Below are 25,771 nucleotides of genomic sequence, written 5' to 3'. Positions count from 1 at the left end.
TTTACGATATGTATACTCAAGAATATTTCACAAATGATACCACGGCCAGCATTCTGGTGAGAGGAAAACCCACGACCACCCGTAGGTTGCTGAAAGCCCTTCCTACTTATGGCTCGGTAGGAAGCCAGTATGCGCTGGACTTGACCTTACAGCGACCACATTGGTGAGAGGCTTCTGGGCCATTGCGCCGTCCTGCGTATAAGACTCAAGCAACAGTTAACATCGTTTAAAATAGAACAATATAAGTAGTGAACAGCATCCGGTATATAGGCCCTCCTATCATATAATACATCCAAAATAAGTGGATGAATCAAAGATAATATGAAGAAAAACCGGACGTGAATGTACGAAAATGAGCGATTGTTTCTTGTTATACCATGGATACTATGGATTCGGAATGGACCTCAGCACTTTCTGTTACAATACAGCAGTGCTTGTGTACTTCCTGTGTGTCATACATGAGCACAGAAACGTTTGACATGCCGTGCCGCGAGAACGAAGAAGTACATGGCTTTGAGCCGCTTGGTTGAAGGCGGGAAGGAGTTTTGCGAGTTTACATGTACATACAGTATGTATTGTCTGGCCACTCCGCCTAGGTTTCCCTTCTGAATAGCTCAAACTCTTTCGACAGGTGCGGAGGTTTCTGGTGTAACCTGAATAACACAGGGAACACTACGTTAGCGCAGTTGGGAAATGGTCACACGTATAACCGGGGAAATCCGGCCTCTTGTCAGTTTAACTAACTTGGTGGTTCATTTCTAAGTATTCAGGTAAATGTTTAAGAAGTAACAGCTTAGACCTCCCATAGCACGATGGCTAAAGTATAATTTGGGGCGCCTGTGGCCTCTGTGCATGGTTAGCGTGCCAGCGTCGCGCAATGACCCAGGAGCCTCTCAGCGTTACTGTCTTCCAGCAACCTGCTGATGGTCGTGTGTTTACCCCAGGCTCTGTCCGCATTCCTCTCACCATAATGCTGGCCGCCGTGGTTTGAGTATAACCACGCCGTGAAATATTCTTCAGTACGGTGTAAAACATCAATCAAATAAATAAATAATTATTATTTAAAAATTGCTCGTAAATTGCTCGTAAATCCAACATTTTTGGTGGAGGTATGAAAGCATCCATAACCTCAGGTTAATCATAAGATTATAGGAGATCGTAAATTAGTTTTATTTTATGTCTGTGTAAAACTTTCAAGAGTTGTGGTGCGCTTTACATAAATATTACAAATCTTCATGTAATGTAACAATGTTTTACAACTTGCTAAAATCATAACGCGGTGTAACATTTTAAATTGTTCGTCGTCCTAATTTACAATATGTTGTATCATTACAACATTTAGATAATGTTGACATTTTCACATTTACGTTTTATAAGAGTGTATGAAATGGTGCAGGAATACCTACTAAAACAACCAAAGCACGCAAAACTAACTGCCAGGTGTAATAGCCTTACCAACTTCAGGCACCGGGAAAAGGGACATTGTAATGATAATGTACAGAAAGCTTGACTGAGAGAGGAACGCCATCGAGCCCGTGTTTTCTGTGAGAAGAAAGGAAACATGCGGTTAGCGGGTGTCAACCACTGACAAAGAGCCCCAAACATCAATGCGACAAGAGTCTTAATATTGTGGCAAAGGATTATAGCATGTTAATTTAAAGACAGGCGCGTGGGGTTATGGCGGTGGGTCGATAGAAAATCGGTCTTAACAAAGTTGTTTCTTTCGCTGACGAACAGAATGAGGGCATAATTTGAGAGATCGATTTAAGAATGAGGGAGTTCTGTATGCGGTTTCCCAGCCATTCTGCCTGGCAAATCGGGCGAACAATCTAACCAGCACTTCATGTCCTTTAAGGGAAGTTTTTAATGACCCTTCGTTTAATTCTTCTGGGTAGAAAATCTTCCGAATAAGATCCCGCGATTATCCGATCAGAATATTCTCCCAGCCCGCAGCCCCTCTCCTGATGCCACTTTTGATTCGAATCCTCTGAACCAATCTGTCAGCAATGAAAGCTATTGTCACTTATCACCGATAGATGGCGCTCTGTACCAGCCGCGAAATTGCCACTTAATTTTTTTTTATTAGACGCTCGTAGTCCTTAAAAGAGGAAAACAGTTTACTTTTTTACTTTAATCCGCTTTAAAACACGATTCCCGCTAATGCTTCTCTAGAGAGACGAGGTGCTTTGCTAAACTGAATAAGTCTTTGTTAGTGAGACATCATAAGGTAATTGACAGACGGCCCCTGGATATATTAACCCTTCGCACGCCTTCTTTTGACCTTAATCGGTAGATTTGTTTTCTTCACCTTCAGGCAGGAAGAGATATCTGCTTAGATTTCATAAGACTCAGCCCTTAAACAGCGAACTGGTCGGATTTCACCGGTTACGTGTGGCCATTTGTCACCTGCCACACTGCCGCCAGTGCACCTAACTTCTATATATCTACCCATGCACCCACCCATGCACCCACGTTCTTCCTGTACATACCAGTGGGTAATAAATAATATACCAATATCGATTTCTTGTGAAGTGAACTGTCTGTTATTTGCTTTGGAATTTGTTTGAGTGATTAAAGCAGACCGGATTTGTAGCACAAATGTACGCAACTATGTGCATCCACACTCGTGCATCCACCCACCTGCGTCCACCCACCTGCATCCACCCACCTGCATCCACCCACCTGCATCCACCCACCTCCATCCACCCACCTTCATCCACCCACCTCCATCCACCCACCTTCATCCACCCACCTTCATCCACCCACCTGCACCCACCCACCTCCATCCACCCACCTGCACCTATCCACCTCCATCCACCCACGTGCATCCACCCACCCTCATCCACCCACCTTCATCCACCCACCTTCATCCACCCACGTGCATCCACCCACCTTCATCCACCCACCTGCATCCACCCACCTGCATCCACCCACCTGCATCCACCCACCTGCATCCACCCACCTGCATCCACCCACCTGCACCCACCCACCTGCATCCACCCACCTCCATCCACCCACCTCCATCCACCCACCTTCATCCATCCACGTGCATCCACCCACCTGCGTCCACCCACGTGCATCCACCCACGTGCATCCACCCACGTGCACCCACCCACGTGCATCCACCCACGTGCATCCACCCACCTTCATCCACCCACGTGCATCCATCCACCTGCATCCACCCACGTGCATACACATGCAGGAGGTGTTAAAACATCGTAACCGATGAAGATCCGGACATCTTTACCTCAGTTAATCCACTTCTTGTTCGGGTAAATAAATACATTACAGGGTGAATATTAAACCATACTTTATCACAACATACTAATCCCAGCAGTATCTTTTTATCAAACACATCACAGCTAATAACTCACATTAATGATAAGATAAGGTTGAAAGTTTGTAAAAAGATGAAAATGAAATTAAATAGGGAGTTCACATTAAACAAATCAATATTAGATATAGGTATAGATATATATTTCTTATATCAACATATTTCAGCAACTTAAATAACCGAATTTGACCTAAAATTCTTATTTAAAAAGACCTTTTTTTTTAAAAAAAAACTCACTTTATTATATACATAATGTTGAAATTTCAGTATGTTCATTAAAAGATAAAATTGAAAATATCGGAGATCACAATTCAGTATTTATGGGTTGCTACCTGAATATAAGAACATGAAGAGTGCCTGTGCATAGAGATGCGTGAATGAGTGGTTACCAAGAGCTGACAGTGCTTTGCAGAAAGGACGTGGAGTGGAGATAAAATATCCCGGCGAGTCGCGTTTGAGATTCCGTACACGCTGTATAATTACATCAGAACAAAACTCGGATAAATTCTTAGAAACCGCCTGGAGTGGTGTTTGGAGATAATTAGGGGAAATGATTAGCTCAATTGAATGAATTTGATCGTCTATTGGGGGAGATTTTCTAATACCTTTTGCTAAGGCGATTTGCCTCTTAATACAGTCTTCTCTTGAATAGCGGTTTCAGAGGATCAGGTCCAGCGCGTTATTTGTTCATTTAGCCAGTTGTGTATGGAGCTTAAAGGACAGAGTAAAAGGTTAACCAATACAGCTTATCAATGCTTAAATTCATCTCCATCCCGCTGGCCTTTCACTAAGGTGTTTTATAGTTTTTAACAGCGTGTCCCCGGGACGCCGTGAGAAATTTGCCGGATGTGGACCTTCAACGAGCTCTGCTGCGATTCCCCCACCGCCCCAACCTCGGACATCGACAAAGACTATAGAGTGCTTAATTATTTTTTAATTTTTGTTCTGTAGGCTTTGCCCAGAGACAAGACCTTAATTTCCAGGGAGCAGCAAAAATCATCTTTTTCTCTCGATCAAACCCTATTAACAGGTCTTCTCGTCTAAAATGATGGCAATGGAAAAGATCGGAGTGTGTATATCGACGTTGGACGTTTACTGTTTCTGTAAGAGCGATAGGTCTTCGTGCACCGCACACGCGTTGTTTGTACACGTGTATACAGAGTATTCAAGCAGCCGGGCACGACAAATTGCCTTTATATACATTCGCGTTAATAAAGACATTCATTAAAGTATACAGAGCTGCCGCCAAAATGAACGTTCTTGGTGAATAAAACCATAGAAAACTAGATATAATAAACTGACATACACTTGCTCTTTATCCGCTTGCTGTACAAATCACACAAAACACACGCAAAACTTAAGTCGTGGTTTCTTCATGTTTATTTGATTGATATTTACCGTTACACTCAAGAATTTTACCGGAACACATACTGGCCTATATATTCTTACACATAAATGAAACCCCTAAAGACTGTAAAACAAATTCGTATACCGTAAGAAATCGTAAAACAGAGGACAAACGCGTAAAATATACAATTTCCGAAACACATCGTTAATGCATATGTACCTTAACATATTCCCAAACAAAAAATCCCACATAACTAACAATAAATGAGGCTATGCGTACACTTACAAGAGGAAAAATGTCACTGATGACAGGAAAAAATATATAATCGCTAATACACCCACGAAATCCAATCCAAAGTAACTGTCTATACACCAATACCGTAAATTTATTTATATTTACAGGAAAATCGACAATGTCTAGTATTGTGTATATTATGCCCAACTTTTAACAATTATTTCTTACATAAATATTGTATAGATGACAAATATAAAGGCGAATAAATTAAATGCGAATCAACAAAATAGAATATTTTCTTTACAACACATTTAAGCTACATCCGGCATCTATGTTCCAGTCCAAAAATCGCATGTTTAGCTGCATGCAAATCACTGTTGTTTTTCATCTCCAGGGTGAATATTTGCAATCAAGCACGAATAAGTTTCCCTTGTTCTTGTATATACTGTCAAAGAAATGATGTAATAAAATTAACAGGAACTCTGTATTCTGATTGACGCTGGGGGGGGGGGGGGGCATTCTGTCATTGTAGCAGATTATTGTCAAACATAGCACGTACATTCTATTCATTATGCATAGAATGAATTAGACTATAAGCGGACATTATGTTGAATATGACATAATACTATGTCATAGTAACAGAATATATTTTAGCACTACTCAGTGCGTGCGTGTGCGTGCGTGCGTGTTTGTGTGTGTGTGCGTGTGCGTGTGCGTGTGTGCGTGTGTGACCCGATGCTCATCGATATATATCGCAAATATAAGCCTTGGGATTATAAAGATCTAGGACAATCTTGTCGGTTAATAAATTGGCACACGAATGTCGGATCGCTTAGACTGTACATCAGTAATGATTCAACTGTAAATGTTCCCACGAAAACATGTTCAAATGGCACATTCATGTAGTTCATTATGATACAAAGACACTGGAATAGAGAACACGACTAGATCAACGACTACAGAGTTTGTGGTTGAAGCTTATGACCACAGAGTGACGGTTTACGGCTAAAGCTTACACGACGACAGAGTGACGGTTTACGGTTGAAGCTTACATGGCCCAATTTTAGCCCATATAAGAAACCTTAATGTATACACAGCGCTGCATATCTGAGGAGGAAACTCAAAAAACTTGTACGCGTGTCTGGGTAAGTGTTTCGATAAAACCACTTGTGTAAGAAAGCATTTATTATGACGTTAGACACAAGAAATTTCAGATTTACATTCAAAAAATTAATCGGTTAATTTGAACAGAAAGTCTGTTGTGAGAGTGATGTTAGAATATATTCCATTATTCAACAGACTATTTTGCTAGTCTAACAGATTCTTTGTGTTAAACTAATAGAATATGTATTTTACTTTTAACAGAATAATCTGTTGCAGTAGCAGAATACATTCTAGCATCACTTAGACAACAGACTTTCTCATAAATTTAAAATCTTATTGCTTTGAGTGAACAAACGAATGTAACTTAATTTTCGTAACTTTTTCATTTATTCAGTGGTGAACCATCATTACCTAATAGGATTCGAGTCTAAGCCACGGTATAAGTAGTTGTATATCCCTGAAGACGTGCTAGCGGACGTGTAGTTTGCTACCATTTGCGCATGAACAGTCATGAACAGCATGAGTAAATCCGCAACTGAGGTAAACTGACAAGTGGCCGTATTTCACTGGTTACGCGTAACCATTTGCCAGCTATCACATCGTTTCTCTGGTTTTACTCTCTGTGCTGTACGTCCTTTATTATACAACAGGGTTGCAGATTGTTACCAAATCCAGTCCGTGTAGTTCGAATTTTGAGCTCGGACTGATGGCATCTCAGTTTCTGCCGTTGATATCTAGAGTGATATGGGCCTGTCCCCTGTTTGTAGTAGACCAGTATAGACTGCCATGAATGGCACGGAAGATTTAATGAATGATATGCTAATGTAAACCAAACACAGGGGTTTTCCGCAGGCAGATCTTCAGCACAGTGTAGGACGTCGCACAACACAGTGGCGGGCCCGCGGGGAGGCTGACACGGACGTACCTTTAGAGTGAGCACGGAGACGGATTTACACCTGCCTAAAAACAAGCGGAGGTCAGATTAATGAGCGCTTGCTAATCAGCGTTTAGAAATAAAACACCTATACAGCTACACGTCACATACCCTAAACATACCCGGCTGATAAATTAGCATCCTTGGCTAGCGGACGGGCGAGAGATAAGGGTCACCAGGTGCGTTTTACATCCCTGGTAAATTAAAATCAGTTGACTGATAAGGAATTTCACAACCCCTAGACAATACCTGTGATTAACTTTAAACCGACAAACCCTGGTGGGTTCTGCTCACTGGAGAAACTTCCACCCCTCTGTTTTCTTGACATGTTTTTCTACCAGTTATTTTGTTTTTTCTGTTTTGTTTTTAGGGACAAGCCATAACGTCACTGCCGGTGCAGTGCGCAGATGTAGCCAGGCAATTGGTTGTTGGATGATGTCACTTTCAGCGGATGATTACAAGATTCTCGTAATAACAATTCACAAGCAAACTTTGCTGAGCTGTGTATCTGCCAATTGAATGTGCGGAACGACTGCCATTCACCGAAACAGACACTGTGGACACTGGATAGACCCCTACGGTGATGCTTCGGTGCAAGAAAGGGGCGTGTCTTAAAGCTAGCCGTTACTACGCAACATCAGCCAACGAACTCCAAGTCGGACTACCGATCACAAAAAAAAAACAAAAATGGTAACACTGGTTGTGATAAGTTGGAGGGCGTGTCTTGGGAACGTCAATTATCAATCAGATACAAGTATTGAGAGAAATTATCAACAGAGTACATGCGCAAGGTCACGCGTTTCCCCCTAGCTCTGCGCGATTTCATCCCACCAAAATGCTGGATGTCGTCGTATACGTGAAATATTCTTGAATACGGAGTAAAACACAAACCAGATAAATAAATAAATCAATTAACGGAAAGCCCTTACATGTGTAACCGGCTATAAGTGGGGAGGTTTGTCAGAGGCATTGTGACACACGGTTGTACACTCCAGGCACTCCTATATCCTCACACCATCAACCCCACAAAGGAGGTTTGTCAGGTGCACTGTGACAGACGGTTGTACACTCCAGGCACTCCTATATCCTCACACCATCAACCCCACAGAGGAGGTTTGTCAGGTGCATTGTGACAGACAGTTGTACACTCCGGGCACTCCTATATCCTCACACCATCAACCCCACAAAGGAGGTTTGTCAGGTGCATTGTGACAGACGGTTGTACACTCCGGGCACTCCTATATCCTCACACCATCAACCCCACAAAGGAGGTTTGTCAGGTGCATTGTGACAAACGGTTGTACACTCCGGGCACTCCTATATCCTCACACCATCAACCCCACAAAGGACGTTTGTCAGGTGCATTGTGACAGACGGTTGTACACACCGGGCACTCCTATATCCTCACACCATCAACGCCACAAAGGAGGTTTGTCAGGTGCATTGTGACAGACGGTTGTACACTCCGTGCACTCCTATATCCTCACACCATCAACCCCACAGAGGAGGTTTCTTAGGTGCATTGTGACAGACGGTTGTACACTCCGGGCACTCCTATATCCTCACACCATCAACCCCACAGAGGAGGTTTGTCAGGTGCATTGTGACAGACGGTTGTACACTCCAGGCACTCCTATATCCTCACACCATCAACCCCACAGAGGAGGTTTGTCAGGTGCATTGTGACACACGGTTGTACACCCCAGGCACTCCTATATCCTCACACCATCAACCCCACAAAGGAGGTTTGTCAGGTGCATTGTGACAGACGGTTGTACACTCCTATATCCTCACACCATCAACCCCACAAAGGAGGTTTGTCAGGTGCATTGTGACAGACGGTTGTACACTCCAGGCACTCCTATATCCTCACACCATCAACCCCACAAAGGAGGTTTGTCAGGTGCATTGTGACAGACGGTTGTACACTCCAGGCACTCCTATATCCTCACACCATCAACCCCACAGAGGAGGTTTGTTAGGTGCATTGTGACAGACGGTTGTACACTCCAGGCACTCCTATATCCTCACACCATCAACCCCACAAAGGAGGTTTGTTAGGTGCATTGTGACAGACGGTTGTACACTCCAGGCACTCCTATATCCTCACACCATCAACCCCACAAAGGAGGTTTGTCAGGTGCATTGTGACAGACGGTTGTACACTCCGGGCACTCCTATATCCTCACACCATCAACCCCACAGGGGAGGTATGTCAGGTGCATTGTGACAGACGGTTGTACACTCCTATATCCTCACACCATCAACCCCACAAAGGAGGTTTGTCAGGTGCATTGTGACAGACGGTTGTACACTCCAGGCACTCCTATATCCTCACACCATCAACCCCACAAAGGAGGTTTGTTAGGTGCATTGTGACAGACGGTTGTACATTACGGGCACTACTATATCCTCACACCATCCACCCCACAAAGGAGGTTTGTCAGGTGCATTGTGACAGACGGTTGTACACTCCTATATCCTCACACCATCAACCCCACAGAGGTTTATCAGGTGCATCGTGACACCAGTACTTTTTATTCATTTGATTGGTGTTTTACCCCGTACTCAAGAATATTTCACTTATACGACGGCGGCTAGCATTATGGTAGGAGGAAATCCACGACCATCTGCGGCTTGCTGGCAGCCCGTCCCACGTACGGCCGGAGAGGAAGCCAGCATGATCAGTGCTTTTTAAGATACCACCGTTACCATCAGTACTTCTTAAGATACCAGCGTTACCATCAGTACTTTTTAAGATACCACCGTTAACATCAATACTTAAGATACCATTGCTAACATCAGTACTTTTTAAGATACCAGCGTTACCATCAGTACTTTTTAAGATACCAGCATTACCATCAGTACTTTTTAAGATACCAGCGTTACCATCAGTACTTTTTAAGATACCAGCATTACCATCAGTACTTTTTAAGATACCAGCGTTACCATCAGCACTTTTTAAGATACTAGCGTTACCATCAGTACTTTTCAAGATACCACCATTAACATCAGTACTTTTTAAGATACCACCCCTAACATTTTGTTTAACATTGTTTTCTCTATTACTGGACGTCGACGCTTAGTGTACGACATAGGCCTGTACTTTATACAGGCGACCTAAAAAGGGCAAGAAAACTTATGTCCGTAAAGTGACCATAATTTTATCCAAACTGGACGTAGGTGTCCGAAGCACAAACTTGGTCTGTAACTTGTTACGGTGAAGCCGTTTAACTTATGGCGAAGCCATGTACCTTGTTACGGTGAAGGTGTGTAACTTGTGACAGGTTATGTGCAAAACCCCCAGGTACCGGCTCTTATCATCTTAACGACACGCTCCTGTGGCCGTGTGTGTAGCCTGTAAAACTAATGTGACGGTCTATGTGCAAAACCCCCAGGTACCGGCGCTTATCACTTTAACGACACGCTCCTGTGGCCGTGTGTGTAGCCTGGAAAACTAATGTGACGGTCTATGTGCAAACCCCCCGGTACCGGTGCTTATCACCTTAACGAGACATTCCTGTGGCCGTGTGTGTAGCCGGTAAAACTAATGTGACGGTCTATGTGCAAACCCCCAGGTACCGGTGCTTATCACCTTAACGAGACATTCCTTTGGCCGTGTGTGTAGCCTGTAAAACTAATGTGACGGTCCATGTGCAAACCCCCAGGTACCGGCGCTTATCACCTTAACGACAGGCTCCTGTGGCCGTGTGTGTAGCCCGTAAAACTAATGTGACGGTCTATGTGCAAACCCCCAGGCACCGGCGCTTATCACTTTAACGACCCGCTCCTGTGGCCGTGTGTGTAGCCTGTAAAACTAATGTGACGGTCTATGTGCAAACCCTCAGGTACCGGTGCTTATCACCTTAACGACACGCTCCTGTGGCCGTGTGTGTAGCCTGGAAAACTAATGTGACGGTCTATGTGCAAACCCCCAGGTACCGGCGCTTATCACTTTAACGACACGCTCCTGTGGCCGTGTGTGCAGCCTGGAAAACTAATGTGACGGTCTATGTGCAAACCCCCAGGTACCGGCGCTTATCACTTTAACGATACGCTCCTGTGGCCGTGTGTGCAGCCTGGAAAACTAATGTGACGGTCTATGTGCAAACCCCCAGGTACCGGCGCTTATCACTTTAACGATACGCTCCTGTGGCCGTGTGTGCAGCCTGGAAAACTAATGTGACGGTCTATGTGCAAAACCCCCAGGTACCGGCGCTTATCACTTTAATGGCATATGATGTATTACCTCACCAGTTAAAAACTGCACAAAGGCACAAATTAAGTTAGGGATAATTTTTAAAATTGATGGCTAAGCCATGCTATGACCAAAAAGAAAAAAACAAGAGTATTGCTGAGTATTACAAGTAATGAGATGCAATCAACAATGATAATAATCAATAATGATAATAATCAATAATGATAATAATCAACATAATTGTAGTAGAGGATTGAGACTGAATGTATTTTTTTTCATGAGGATTAAGACTGTATTTACAATCACAAAATATATATGAGATATGTACATACGTCATAAGTTACATTAATGTTGTCTTCTTGCAAAAAATACTGGCATGTAAATTGCTAAAATGGAAGACTCCAAATTAGAACGGTAGACATAATGATTTGGAAAGACAAAACATTTATGATGTTTGAAAGCAGCATAAAAATGGAGGCAGACAGCTACACAGTAAAGCTTCATTTCTGTTAAGCAATCACTGAAAATTTATAAAATTATAGTAAAATTTTCTGTCTAAAATTGAAGGTGTGACACAGATGATGCAGAAAGAACTTTGGGAGAACAAGAAACATGTAAATTCTACGTCGAGCCCACGTGGTACAATTTCCCATCTTGTCTTGGGGAATTTAGCACCATCTGGTGACGACAGGTCTTTTAACTTTTGGTGTCCAGGTTTTTAGAGGATTTGAACCATAGTTTGAATTATTTTCATTTGAATAGTCAATACAACAAATCGTATCATGTAAACGCGTTTATAAACAGGAGTTCAAAATATTTATAATAGCATTTCTGGAATCACCGACAGCATGGTTATTACCTCTACCCTACTTGATATCCCAGGATGCAAAGTGTGCACATGTGATGACGTCAATATGTAACCTATATCTAGGACAAGGCAAAGTCCTACGCTTGTCACGATGAATCCTGATGAATTTAAATCTTACATGATGCATTCACATAAACTACAAATATAATACAGTATATGGCTACGAAAATATAACTCTCAGCTCAGTACTATAAGTTTTCTGAGTCAACATTGCACTGTGTTCTTCTCTTCTTTGCCAAGATCTAGCGTCTCCATCAAATTACAATAAGCTGAATGTAAACAATTCAGCGGAAGACAAAATCTTTCACTTAGTTTACAAAAACAACAGTACTTTCTCTGTTTTACTTCATTGTATAAAGACCCTGGAACAGTGTGCTGAGGTTGACTTCGGAGTAAGCGTTCCGTTTGAGATGGCTGTCCACAACAGATTTGATATCCAGGTAGGCTTGAGAATGAGCAGAGACCAGGTACAAAGTATTGGGGCAATCTGGAAAGAACAACAAAACAACATTGTTTCTGGTCATATCACAACAGTGTCTCCTTGTAGCACGTCTGACTCAGTGTTCACACAGTGCTGCCTCACTGGACCCAATGCCCACATAGTGCTGCCTCACCGGACCCAATGCCCACATAGTGCTGCCTCCCTGGGCCTATTACCCACATAGTGCTGCCTCACTGGACCCAATGCCCACATCGTGCTGCCTCACTGGACCCAATGCCAAATTGGTGCTGTCTCACTGGACCCAATGCCCATATGGTGCTGCACCACTGGATCCAATGTCCACATAGTGCTGCCCCACTGGACCCAATGCCCACATTGTGCTGCCTCACTGGACCTAATGCCCACTTGGTGCTGCCTCACTGGACCCAATGCCCACATCGTGCTGCCTCACTGGACCCAATGCCCACATTGTGCTGCCTCACTGGACCCAATGCCAAATTGGTGCTGTCTCACTGGACCCAATGCCCATATGGTGCTGCATCACTGGATCCAATGTCCACATAGTGCTGCCCCACTGGACCCAATGCCCACATTGTGCTGCCTCACTGGACCTAATGCCCACTTGGTGCTGCCTCACTGGACCCAATGCCCACATCGTGCTGCCTCACTGGACCCAATGCCCACATCGTGCTGCCTCACTGGACCCAATGCCCACATCATGCTGCCTCACTGGACCCAATGCCCACAGTGCTGCCTCACTGGTTCCAATGCCCACATAGCGTTGCCTCACCTGAATGCCATGCTGAAGACACCAGACATCCAAGTTAAGCAACCTGCACTTCAGTATATGTTATCTCAAAAGAACACCACATACATACTGAATGCTCTGTCCAGACCAAACTGGGAGGTAGTGATTATTTTCATCCTTTCAATACCATGATTTTCTGTGATGATATGAACAAGTCAAGCAATGATTTTAGCTGCAGGGCTACACAGACTTGTGCATGTGGATAGTTGTTGTCTCGCTGTTGTCTGACATAGGAACACTCAAGTTGACTAAACTTGATTATTACATCAACCCATCAAGTTCAGATTTTAACACCATAAAGCAAACTGGTTGTTTTTTGATGTCATGGCCCATAGGTGTGAAATATCAAAATGCAATAACATAAGTGATATTTCACCTGTAAAATAACACTTTTATCAGTGGATGAAATCCTGACATTTTGTTTATATATTACATATAAATAATAAAAACAGATATCTGTACCACACTACTTACGCTTGTCTGCCTCTGGCAGAGTCTTCAATGCTTTGTCCAGGTCAAAGATGTACTGATAGTAACACAGCTGGTCGTACAGGTTACTAGCCGTGTACTGCAATGAAAATGTGCAACAACAAGCTTATTTGGAGAGTATACATGTCATGTAAAATCTGCGGATGGTCGTGGGTTTCCCAGATCCCAGAACCTGCGGATGGTCGTGGGTTTCCCCAGTCCGGAACTTGCGGATGGTCGTGGGTTTCCTGAGCCCGGTTTTCTCCTACCATAATGCTGGCCACAGTCGTATTTGTGGAATATTCTTGTGAATGGCGTAAGGAAACCAATCAAGTAAACAGATCTGCTGAGGCACTGAAACTTATTTTGAGGTTACAAAAAATATAATCCTTGTTATATAAATAAATTTTCTCAAAACCAGAAAATACCATAAGCAGTATAAATGCATGGGAATCAATAGCCAACCAGACAGTAGAAAATCGTTAAATGCGCAAAGCTTATGCACAGATTTATCATTTTACAGGTTTTTAAAAATAAATCCATATAATAAGAATAAAGATATAAAACAAGTTGACATTATCACACAGACAGAAATTTCTATTAGACAAACAGAAAACTGTATCTATCCAGAAGAAAAACCAAACATATGCCCCCTCTCCTTCCTAAAGTTGACCAGTTCTTAAAAGAAAAGAATAAATAATTTAACCATAATTATAACGGAAGAAGAATGGAAACAGAGCCAAACAATCTGGTCCTCACGTACTTCAGAACAAGGCCATGGAATGCGCCTCTCGTACCCCACGCTCGTACGGCTAAAATTGGGCATGTGTGACATCAGGGGAAACACCTGCCTGCTTGGCGACTAGAAATAAGTCGTGTCTGCTTAATTAAGACTGACAACATGGCGGCGTTTTTGCTTTTCTCAATGCGCATGATTTTGGATAACTTTGAACTGCGATATCTTTGTTAAGCAACATGACAAACACAAAAAAGGCATGATTTTTACATTTCATGTGGGATACTTAACTGATGCATATATACATTTGGTCTGGTGCTGTCTGTTCTTACAGCTCATGCAGATAGCTCTAAAGCTCCAAGGTTTTAATCCATTGTAGGGGGTCCAATCAATGTCTTACCTCACTCCGTAAGAGACCCACGTGACAAACGGGGCACATCGGCTGACCTTTCTGAAACATCAGCGGCATTTTCTGCACCCGGGCCATGCAGGCTGTGTCCTCACATTTCATCCAGCCCTGGTGGCGAAGAACAGTTAAATGCTCACAAATGACCGGGCTCAAAATATTTTTCTCAGGAGATTTGCTAAATAAACAACTCTCAAATCAGTTACTGTAATTTTTCAACTGTTTTACATGTATGCAATATGTTTATTCAAAAATAGTCTGAAGGTGTTATTCTGTGTAGACTGATAAAATTACACTTTTTCTGAAGCCCTAAAATTGGTCAAACCAACCAATGTAGTTTTGTTTCCAAAATCAACTTAAAAAAGGCTATAAGTTTCACTGGCAGTTGTTGTTTCATGTGCGAAAAGGTGGAGGAACTAGGGTAATGCTTTGACGGAAAACTTCTTGTACACTGTGGCCAAAAACTTACTGAAAAATTTCAGTCTTAATTCGCCAAATCTTCTATAAGCAAAAACAAAATTAACAGAAATGAAAAGCTGAGCTTTAGAATAATAACCTTTAATCCTTTAGGAAAATTTACGTGAAGGTGCTATTCTCAACCACCACATTATCTTTCAATATAAACCCATACACGTTCTTACCTGATAGTATGATTTAATGTGCCCTCGTATAACCAGGGTTAGCTGATTTGAGATCTGACTGATGAAGTCGTTAGGGACAATGCCACACTGAGAGTTCTGACATGCCGACAGAGAGCAACTTAGAACTTTGCCCTGAAAACACACAACAGACATTAAATGAAATCTGAGGACAGGAAGGAAACCCAAGAATTTATCACTGGGTTTACAACGAAGAAAATCCATAACACTGCAACATCAAACTTCTTATAAGAAATATAAATCAAGCTAAAAAATTATGCAGGTTTAGTTTCATTATCACTTGAACATGAACATACATGAACGATCCAGCTTAGTTAGAAGAAAACTTAGATCTGGTAGCAAGGCTACCAAACAACTTGACCGTAACAGACACATGAATGTCAAAACTCAGCAATATCATGCAATATTTTCATGGTTTATGAAGAAAATTGCAATTAAATGTATATTGTAGTTTGTCAAGTGCGAGACTGATAATACAAAACATTCAACTCAAATATGAAAATCGCACATTTATCAGTTTATTGTTATCGACTTTCAAAATAAGGATGCAGTTTTCGACAGATGTCCATATTTCTCATCATCTCAAGGTCCCCACATTTCTCATCGTCCCCATGTTTCTCATCATCCCCCTTTTCTCATCATCCCCACATTTCTCATCGTCCCCACATTTCTCATCATCCTTTCATTGTCCCCACATTTCCCATCATCCTCTCATCGTCCCCACATTTCTCATCATCCTCTCATCATTTCACATCATCCTCATATTTCTCATCATCCTCACATTTCTCATCGTCCTCACATTTCTCATCGTCCATACATACCTCATCATTCCCACATTTCTCATCGTTCCCTCATTTCTCATCATTCCCAAATTTCTGATTGTCCCCACATTCCTCATCGTCCACAGATTTCTCATCGTTCTCACATTTCTCATCATCCTCTCATTGTCCACATTTCTCATCGTCCTCTCATCGTCCACACATTTCTCATCGTCCTCTCATCGTCCACACATTTCTCATCGTTCTCACAATTCTCATCGTCCACATACGCACCAACATCGTCCCACACATATCCTCACCCCAGCCCCACTCACCGATCCTGTAAAGACACTGTCCCAGATATTCTCTCGGCTGCATCCCGGGCCTGGGCACTTCCACTTAAACCTGTCACAATCCTTGTACTTCTCTTCTTCCGACATTTGAGTTCCAGTCAAGAGAGCCTCATCTTCATCCACCTCTGTATTATACTTGTGTTTATATCCCGCTGGGTCCAGACCTAAGAGAGGGTGCACAGGGAGGGATCAGATCAATTTTTACATAGAACTGTCTGTCGATAAATGTGATGTGAAGCAACATATAAATTTATTGTATTCTAATTAAATACACGGGGGCCTCCCTGGCTCAGTTGGTTAGCACACTAGCGCAGTGTAATGACAACCTCTCACCGATGCCGTCGCTGTGAGTAAAAGTCCCCGTGCTGGCTTCCTCTCCGGCCGAAAGTGGGAAGGTCTGTCAGCAACCTTCGGATGGTCGTGGGTTTTTCTCCCCACCATAATGCTGGCCGCCGTCATATAAGTAAAATATTCTTGAGTACGGTGTAAAACACAAATCACATAAATAAATAAATCAAATACATGTGTTGAATCTAATAGGTCTGGCAGCAACCTTTGGATGGTCGAGTATGTCTTCTGGGATCTGCCAAGTTTTCTCCCACCATAATGCTAGCCACTGTCGTATATGTGAAATATTTGAGCACGACGTAAACTCTAATGAAATAAATAAATCTACACTGTCAGTACTTATACTCACTAGCTCACCAGTAGCCAAGCAGGCTTTTAACATTCCATAAGCCTTTTCTGTTGAGGTTAAAATTAATTTTTGATGTTTTATGAAGCAATCTAGAACATTTCACTTCTACGACGGCTGTCAACATTACGGTGGGAAAAAAATGGGCAGAAACTGGTGGAAACCCAAGGCCATCCGTAAGTTGCTGGTAGACCTCTCCATACACAGCCCAAGAGCAATTTTGAGCGAGATCTCATATACTTTTGTATCAATATGGTTACCAGCCACCTGTAGCTTTCTACGGACAGTCCACCAGCATTCTACAATCTCACCACAAGCAATCCAACATTCATCTTCACTTTTCTTGGTGGAAAAAAAAATTTAGAAAAAAGAGTACACAGTTCTATGAGGCCTTTCCAAGGATATTTTGGAATATTTCCTTTTCTCGTGTTCTCCTCCGCAGCAGAAAGTTTGCCCCACCTGCCATAAGAGGACTTATGATGCGGAATAACTAAGCACTCACCCAGACATTCTGCTAAGTGTGCGGCATCTGTGCCATCAATAGGGTCACACAAACGAGAGATAACAGGATGGACTTGCTGGGCCAGGTAGTATCTTGTGTCTGAAAGCCAGAGAAGAGTTATTATCATACACCTTCCACTTCTGCCTATCTGTTAACATTGTGGTAATTGTGCTGCATGTGAATCATATTGCACGTCACTGTTAGCAACATTCATATTGCACGTCACTGTTAGCAACATTCATATTGCACGTCACTATTAGCAACATTCATATTGCACGACACTATTAGCAACATTCATATTGCACGTCACTGTTAGCAACATTCATATTGCACGTCACTATTAGCAACATTCATATTGCATGTCACTATTAGCAACATTCATATTGCACGACACTATTAGCAACATTCATATTGCACGTCACTGTTAGCAACATTCATATTGCACGTCACTATTAGCAACATTCATATTGCATGTCACTATTAGCAACATTCATATTGCATGTCACTATTAGCAACATTGATATTGCATGTCACTATTAGCAACATTCATATTGCACGTCACTGTTAGCAACATTCATATTGCACGTCACTATTAGCAACATTGATATTGCACGTCACTATTAGCAACATTGATATTGCACGTCACTATTAGCAACATTCATATTGCACGTCACTATTAGCAACATTCATATTGCATGTCACTATTAGCAACATTGATATTGCACGTCACTATTAGCAACATTCATATTGCACGTCACTGTTAGCAACATTCATATTGCACGTCACTATTAGCAACTTTCAGATTGCACATCACTATTAGCAACATTCATATTGCACCTCAGCATGGGCAACATTCATATTGCACGTCACTACTAGCAACATTCATATTGCACGTCACTATTAGCAACATCCATACTGCACCTCAGCATGGGCAACATTTATTTCACATGTCCGCTGTAGTAACATTTATATTGCACATAGGCATTAGCAACATTCATGTTACATGTCATCATTAGAAACATTCACATTTCGTGTCACCATTAGCAAAGTTCATACTGCACATTACCATTAGCAACGTCTGCCTTGGTATCATTCATACTGCACATCCGTATTTGTAAAATTCATTGGCAAAAAGTCACCATTAGCAATATTCATATTGCACATCAGCAATGGTAACGTCTATACTGCTTGATGCCATTAACAAAGTTCATATTGCTCGTCACCATTAGCGACATTCACATTGCACATCGCCATTAGCAACGTTGATATTGCTCGTCACCATTAGCAACATTGATATTGCACATTACCATTAGCAACATTGATATTGCTCGTCGCCATTAGCGACATTCATATTGCACATTACCATTAGCAACGTTCATATTGCTCGTCGGCCTTGGTAACATTCGTACTGCACATCGGCATTGCCAAATTTTATACTGCACGTCAGCAATGATAACGTTCATATTGCACATTACCATTAGCAACGTTCATATTGCTCGTTGGCCTTGGTAACATTCGTACTGCACATCGGCATTGCCAAAATTCGTACTGCATGTTGGCAATAGCAATGACCATGTCTGTGTCTTTTACTACCTTTAATTTGTGTGCGAAATTTTCATTTTCGGTGACTAAATATTACTGCCTAGTTGAGCTGAAGCTTGTTTGGTGTATAATTAACAGGTTATCGAATAAAATTCAGGCTGATGTTCACTCCACACAAAATAAAACTCGTCTACATCAGCCTGAAGTGTATGGTAAAGTATTTTCCCCAAATACATAAAATTTTAAAAGATGAATCCAACACAGGAAACAGGAAAGGGGAAGAAATCTAAAGGGTTATTAACAAAAGAGATTACCATATTGTACGAGAGTTTTTATTATCTCTTACCTATCTTTAAGTTGTCCATCTTGTCAAGTTCCTCTGGATGGTAGGCCCTCTGAGAAGCGGCCAAATAAGAACCATCCTGACAACAGAACACAAATAATCCACAATGATCAAAGTTGATCAGAACCTGGCTTCACTAAACTTCGAGTTCAGCAAATTCCACAAGTCGCTACTATTTTTTTTCAGTTAAACATGAAGTGTTCCTTACGTCAAATACAGCAACAGTGTAGTATCATGTTTTGTGAAACTGGGCCCAGGTATATATGCAAATAACTAAGTCAAACTGCAAATAGTTAAACAAGTACCGGGCAAACTGTATTTGAAACAAAATATGTAGATTTTTTTTATCAAAATCAGTTGTTACCGTATAGTATGATGACAGCTGAGCCTTGCTGTACAAAAACTTACCTCACATATCACGTAGGGCACAACGTCACCTGCTTTTATCTTTTTACCTCCCTTGCTGTTCATTCGGAGCGCCACATGGACGTGAGGTAAACTCTTCTTATCGGGATAATCCTCGGGGTTCTTCGTAAGGTTCTGTACAAGATATTATTAACCAATCACAACTGATCAATGGGATTCCAGGCATTTAATATATCATTTTTTTTATGCATGAGCTTTCAAAATTCATAAGAAGACATTTTAGAAACATGTATCAGAATTTTTGAACAACTTTGGTAGATGTTATAGAAGACTGGGCTAATTCTGAACAAGGGCTTTGACCATGATGGTTTAGAACAGTTTAATAATAACCTCAGATTGAAATGTTACATGACAAAAAATGTACTACCATGGTTTTCCACAAGCATGTACTTTCAGAAATTGGTAAATACGTCATTAGTCAAACCAGACTTCTACAAATTTATGAAATCAAACAAAACTAGACACATTGAATTGAACTGAACTGAGTTGAGCGTTTATTCACCATACGTAAATATATGTATGATTACATATCTCATAAATGGCGGGAATAAAGTCTGAGGGACTTGTTCTATCCTGGCTCATTATTATCAAATAATAATAATACATGCTTGGTGAGGAGCGATAATTCGTGAACAACTGCATTAACAAAAAATAAATTTACTTGGGAAAAAACTCACATAGAAATGTAACACAACAATAACCTAAGTTAACTATACAATAGTGTGAATAATATTTTGTGTGACACCTTCTGTCTCATAGGCTGTATGACTAATGTGGATCAAATATTGTTAATTAAAAATCTTTTAATCTGGATTTGAATACAGACGTGACATTGATTACTATGACGTTTGGAGGAAGCCTATTCCACTCCCTTGGGGCTGATGATCTGATGAAATGTGTGGATAGATTTGAAGTTAGAAAAGGTACATGGAGATTGAAAGAATAGGATCTGGTTGGGTAATTGTGAACGTCAGATTGTCTTTTGAACATCTGCTGAAATTTGTGAGGAAGAGAGGGTGATTAGTGAGTGAATTTATGTGCGAGTAGCAAGTATGAGTATCTGGGTATTTGCACCAGGGGGAGGATTTTGAGGTTCTTAAATATTAGAGCCGCATGATCCAGTCGTTGTGAGAAAGTGATGAGGCGGATGATGTGTTTCTGAAGAATTACTAAGGGATGGAGATGACTCATGTATGTGTTTCCCCATAAAACATTTGCATAGGACTGATAAGGGAATATCAGAGAGTAGTACAAAATAAGCAGTGTTTTTTGTTGACATTTGCTTGAATGTGTGTGATGATGCCAATATTTCTTCTTACTAATAAAGCTAATGTGAGATGTCCAAGATAGCCTTAAATTAAAATAAACTCCCAAGAACTTGTGTTCTTGAAAGCTGGCTATTTCAACGCCATGCAAATATCACGGTGGCAGAAGTGCCTTATTTTTGGATACATTTATGCGCATGCATTTTGTTTTACTAATATTAAGGGACAAGTGGTTAGCTGTCAGCCTATCGAATATTTTATGCAACTCTACAGACAACTATAGTGGATACATCCTGGGCGCTTGTAGGCGCCTAAGTGACACTGGTATCACCAGTTAGATGTCAGTGACGAGAAAACAGGTATCTCTCCTGCTTTCACTTTCTCTCCCACTTCTGTTAACCCTTACCTTTGTAATGTAGTACATGTTAACAGGTATCTCTCCTGCTTTCACTTTCTCTCCCACTTCTGTTAACCCTTACCTTTGTAATGTAGTACATGTTAACAGGTATCTCTCCTGCTTTCACATTCTCTCCCACTTCTGTTAACCCTTACCTTTGTAATGTAGTACATGTTAACAGGTATTTCTCCTGCTTTCACTTTCTCTCCCACTTCTGTTAACCCTTACCTTTGTAATGTAGTACATGTTAACACGTATCTCTCCTGCTTTCACATTCTCTCCCACTTCTGTTAACCCTTACCTTTGTAATGTTGTACATGTTAACAGGTATCTCTCCTGCTTTCACATTCTCTCCCACTTCTGTTAACCCTTACCTTTGTAATGTAGTACATGTTAACAGGTATTTCTCCTGCTTTCACATTCTCTCCCACTTCTGTTAACCCTTACCTTTGTAATGTAGTAAATGTTAACAGGTATCTCTCCTGCTTTCACTTTCTCTCCCACTTCTGTTAACCCTTACCTTTGTAATGTTGTACATGTTAACAGGTATCTCTCCTGCTTTCACATTCTCTCCCACTTCTGTTAACCCTTACCTTTGTAATGTTGTACATGTTAACAGGTATCTCTCCTGCTTTCACTTTCTCTCCCACTTCTGTTAACCTTACCTTTGTAATGTTGTACATGTTAACAGGTATCTCTCCTGCTTTCACTTTCTCTCCCACTTCTGTTAACCCTTACCTTTGTAATGTAGTACATGTTAACAGATATCTCTCCTGCTTTCACTTTCTCTCCCACTTCTGTTAACTTGGAGTGAATGTTATCCACGATACCCTCGCGTGACTCTCCTGACAAAATCTGGTCCACAACGTAACTGTGAAAAAACAAAAAACAAAACAAAGAGTTCAAAAATGAATTATTGTTTGCACTATCAGCCCACTATCAGTCAAAGATATAAATAACACATATGGGAACTGCTGATCAGGAAAAAAAAATTGAAGTTTCTCAAGAAAGTCTGAAAATATTCTTACCCCACCACAAATTGCATTAGCAATTACTCATTCTGATGAAATCAATTGCATTTTGTTCTCACAAAAGGAAAAAAAAAAGGTCAGCCAATTGGAGGAAACTTTCCATGTCTGAATTTACTTGCATTTCTATGCTGTACTAATAATTCTGGCAAGAACTTCATGTAAGGAGAAATCAATCAAATGTCAATCCTGTCACTTTCGCTGGGTGTCACCTTGTTCACAGTGTACATAGTAAGGTTTAAGCAGGGTATAATCCGCAGATTTGGGCAAAAGTCCACCAGGGTGCTGTGTGCTTCATAGTTATGTGGTACCCCACCTAAATTAAACGCTTGTGAATGCACATTTCAGTTACCTTCAATCCAACACACACAGCTTCGCTTCTCACATTATATCTTATCCTCAATGTTTCATCAGTTAAAGAGAAGGTGCATATGGGAAAATTGTGTATTTATATATCAGTCCTAAAATGAGGGATTTATGGCAGCAAATTAGGACACAGACTGTTGGGAATGAGGCCAAATGTCAGCCCCTACAGCAGAGGCAGGTTGTTAAGTATGACAAGGTGTTAGAACTTTGAATTAGGGGGGTAAGGATTTTTTAATAAATTTCACAGGGAGCACAAATAGGCTTAATCCCTGCCCTATCATGCAACTTTCGACTTAAGTAAAAAATGACAAGAAAACAAACTAAGAACAGAAAAGAGCTCAAATTGTGGTTAGTATTTTGTTCCGCAGTAAAGAATCTAAAACTTTCAAGGGCAAAACATTTTAACTGTAGCCTTCTTTGAATTTTTAACTTAAGCTTTGATTGATAAATATGGGCCCTGTCCTACATGTACAAGAGGTCAACAGCTTTGATGGACTAAAGGTCACATCGTCAGCCTCGAAGCCGGGTCTTATCCATATTGGGTCTTGTCCCATATCGGGTCATACTATACACTTTAACTCATTCGCTACCACGTCATACAGCCCTCGCTACTGCAACCCTGATCACCGCTTGGTCCCCAGCAGAAATACAATTTTGCACTAAAAAATTCAAAGTTTTTGTTTTATGATTTTTGGATAATTCCAGATATTCGGTGGCAGATTGGTATTTTTGCTCTGTGAAGCGTGTAAACATAAAATTAATCACTTTATTAGAACAATGTATCACTCGATTTGAGTAAAATTGCGTTTCCATAGTTCGCGTTGTTGTTGCTACCGGTACAGTTTCCGATAGTTCAAGTTCGCGTCTCTTGTCAATTCTGGAACGCAGTTGACCTAAAGTTAATTCCTCTTTGTCAGAAGACTCTTCTATGTTACTGCTAACATCTGAAACCGAAATGTCCGAATTGAAATCCTCTCAAATGTCTTTTATTCATAAAGCCCTCAAAATCGTTGGCTGTGCTCAAGTCCGCCATTTCGGCCAACGTCTCAACGAAGTCGTTGAATCTTCTCCACATTTTTTCGCGCCTTTTTACTGCTTGCAACCAATGAAAATCTACAAACACAGTTTGTGTGGCATCCATAGGGTCTAATAAGGCAGTATTTGATTAGTTTAGCTCCAAAAAATCCCAGTTTCCATGCAAAAATAGACCAGTCAGAGACAGTGTTTTATGCGGCTCAAGCCGCTCGCGGGGAAATGAGGTGCCGTGAGATGTGCAGCTTGAGCCGCTCGCGAGGACCAAGGGGTATGGCTAGGCTGCGGCTAAAGCCGCTCCGAGAGTGAATGAGTTTAAAAATGGTACTTGTTGCTGCTTCCTTTGGTAGTACTGATAGGTTAGAGCAAGCAAACAGGACTGGTTGGTGCGGTGTCAGTGTGACTGGGTAGGGTGTTATGTTTGGTGTCTTCGGCATGATACTTCAGTGGTGGGAGCACTTTGACTGCACAGACACCTGATGATTCCTCGTCGTCATGAATGAAAACCTGTTACGTGCAAGGTTAATTCCCAAGCCCACATACATCAGTTTGAATCAAGACACCAAAATGGCTGACTCACTTTCCGGCCTCTTTGGCCAGATCACACCAGTCTCTCCTGACAATGTCCAGTCCTTTCAGCTCCCGACTCGTGCTGTATTTCCCGTCAGCTGTCTTCTGGATGGCCAGCGCCGCATACTTCTTCTTCTTCAACAACAGCATGGACTTAAACACTCCATCAATGTCTAACTCCAGCAGCTTGTACAGTTTGTTCACTTCCGTTTTCACCTGAAATAAACCACCAAAGTTAGTTGGTATACACTGCTTGGGAAACAGGCCTACCCTTTTAAACTACTCAATTCAACCAATATAAGTATACCTTCAGAAGCAATTTGAAAATGTTATTTACAAGATTTTGAATACCAAAATATATTGTTCAGACAAGAGTACAAATAAACTTCACAGATTAAAAAAAAGTACACTCAAGATCAGTTGACGCCCATCTAAAATGCCAAAGCATGCACTACGTCTGTGGTCAACTTTGTGGAGGATTAAGGGAGAGAGATACTCTGTTGGGGTGCTTGTATCCTTCCAACTTTTAACAGGATACAGAATCGATTCTGATTGGCTGGCAAGAGATAGTCAAAGCCAGGTTGAATTTCAGTTACGGTCCTTTTATTCAAGTATGACCAAGGCTGCAGATTTAACCCAGGAAACCCTATTATCTCCATTGTCAACCAATCAGCATCTATTCTGTATCTTTCCAAATGTATGGAAAGGTTCAAATGCTGGGACAAAAGTGGAGAGACAGTTTTTGCGAGTATAATCTATACAAGAAATCATGCAATGGAAAGACCAAATTGTTTTTTAGCTAAAGCATAAAATGACTAAATCTTGTACACAGATCACCATATTTTGTCTGACCTTGTTTCCTAGTTTCCAGACCTGATCCATGTCAGTACAGTTGGTGTTAATCATAATGGAGTCTGTGTCCCCATAAATCACGTCTAAATTCATCTGAAACAACA

At 41.4% G+C, this 25,771-nt stretch overlaps 1 protein-coding gene across 1 annotated transcript in view; it reads right to left on the bottom strand.

The window, feature by feature from the left end:
• Positions 1 to 25,771, bottom strand: part of LOC135479882 (DNA polymerase alpha catalytic subunit-like) — a 338,179-nt gene that overhangs the window by 263,633 nt on the left and 48,775 nt on the right. Inside the window, exons 29-39 of the mRNA XM_064759787.1 lie at positions 25,668 to 25,760; positions 24,826 to 25,031; positions 22,625 to 22,690; positions 22,413 to 22,479; positions 20,140 to 20,271; positions 19,735 to 19,810; positions 17,847 to 17,945; positions 16,633 to 16,814; positions 15,522 to 15,653; positions 14,875 to 14,991; positions 13,749 to 13,838 (exon numbers count right to left, since the gene is read on the bottom strand). Coding sequence (XP_064615857.1) covers positions 13,749 to 13,838; positions 14,875 to 14,991; positions 15,522 to 15,653; positions 16,633 to 16,814; positions 17,847 to 17,945; positions 19,735 to 19,810; positions 20,140 to 20,271; positions 22,413 to 22,479; positions 22,625 to 22,690; positions 24,826 to 25,031; positions 25,668 to 25,760 — 1,260 coding nt within the window. The remainder of the gene's footprint in view (positions 1 to 13,748; positions 13,839 to 14,874; positions 14,992 to 15,521; positions 15,654 to 16,632; positions 16,815 to 17,846; positions 17,946 to 19,734; positions 19,811 to 20,139; positions 20,272 to 22,412; positions 22,480 to 22,624; positions 22,691 to 24,825; positions 25,032 to 25,667; positions 25,761 to 25,771) is intronic.

Source organism: Liolophura sinensis, chromosome 12 (assembly GCF_032854445.1).
Source record: "Liolophura sinensis isolate JHLJ2023 chromosome 12, CUHK_Ljap_v2, whole genome shotgun sequence".
In the NCBI taxonomy this organism is placed as follows: domain Eukaryota; kingdom Metazoa; phylum Mollusca; class Polyplacophora; order Chitonida; family Chitonidae; genus Liolophura; species Liolophura sinensis.
This window is presented reverse-complemented; position numbering and strand designations above follow the sequence as displayed.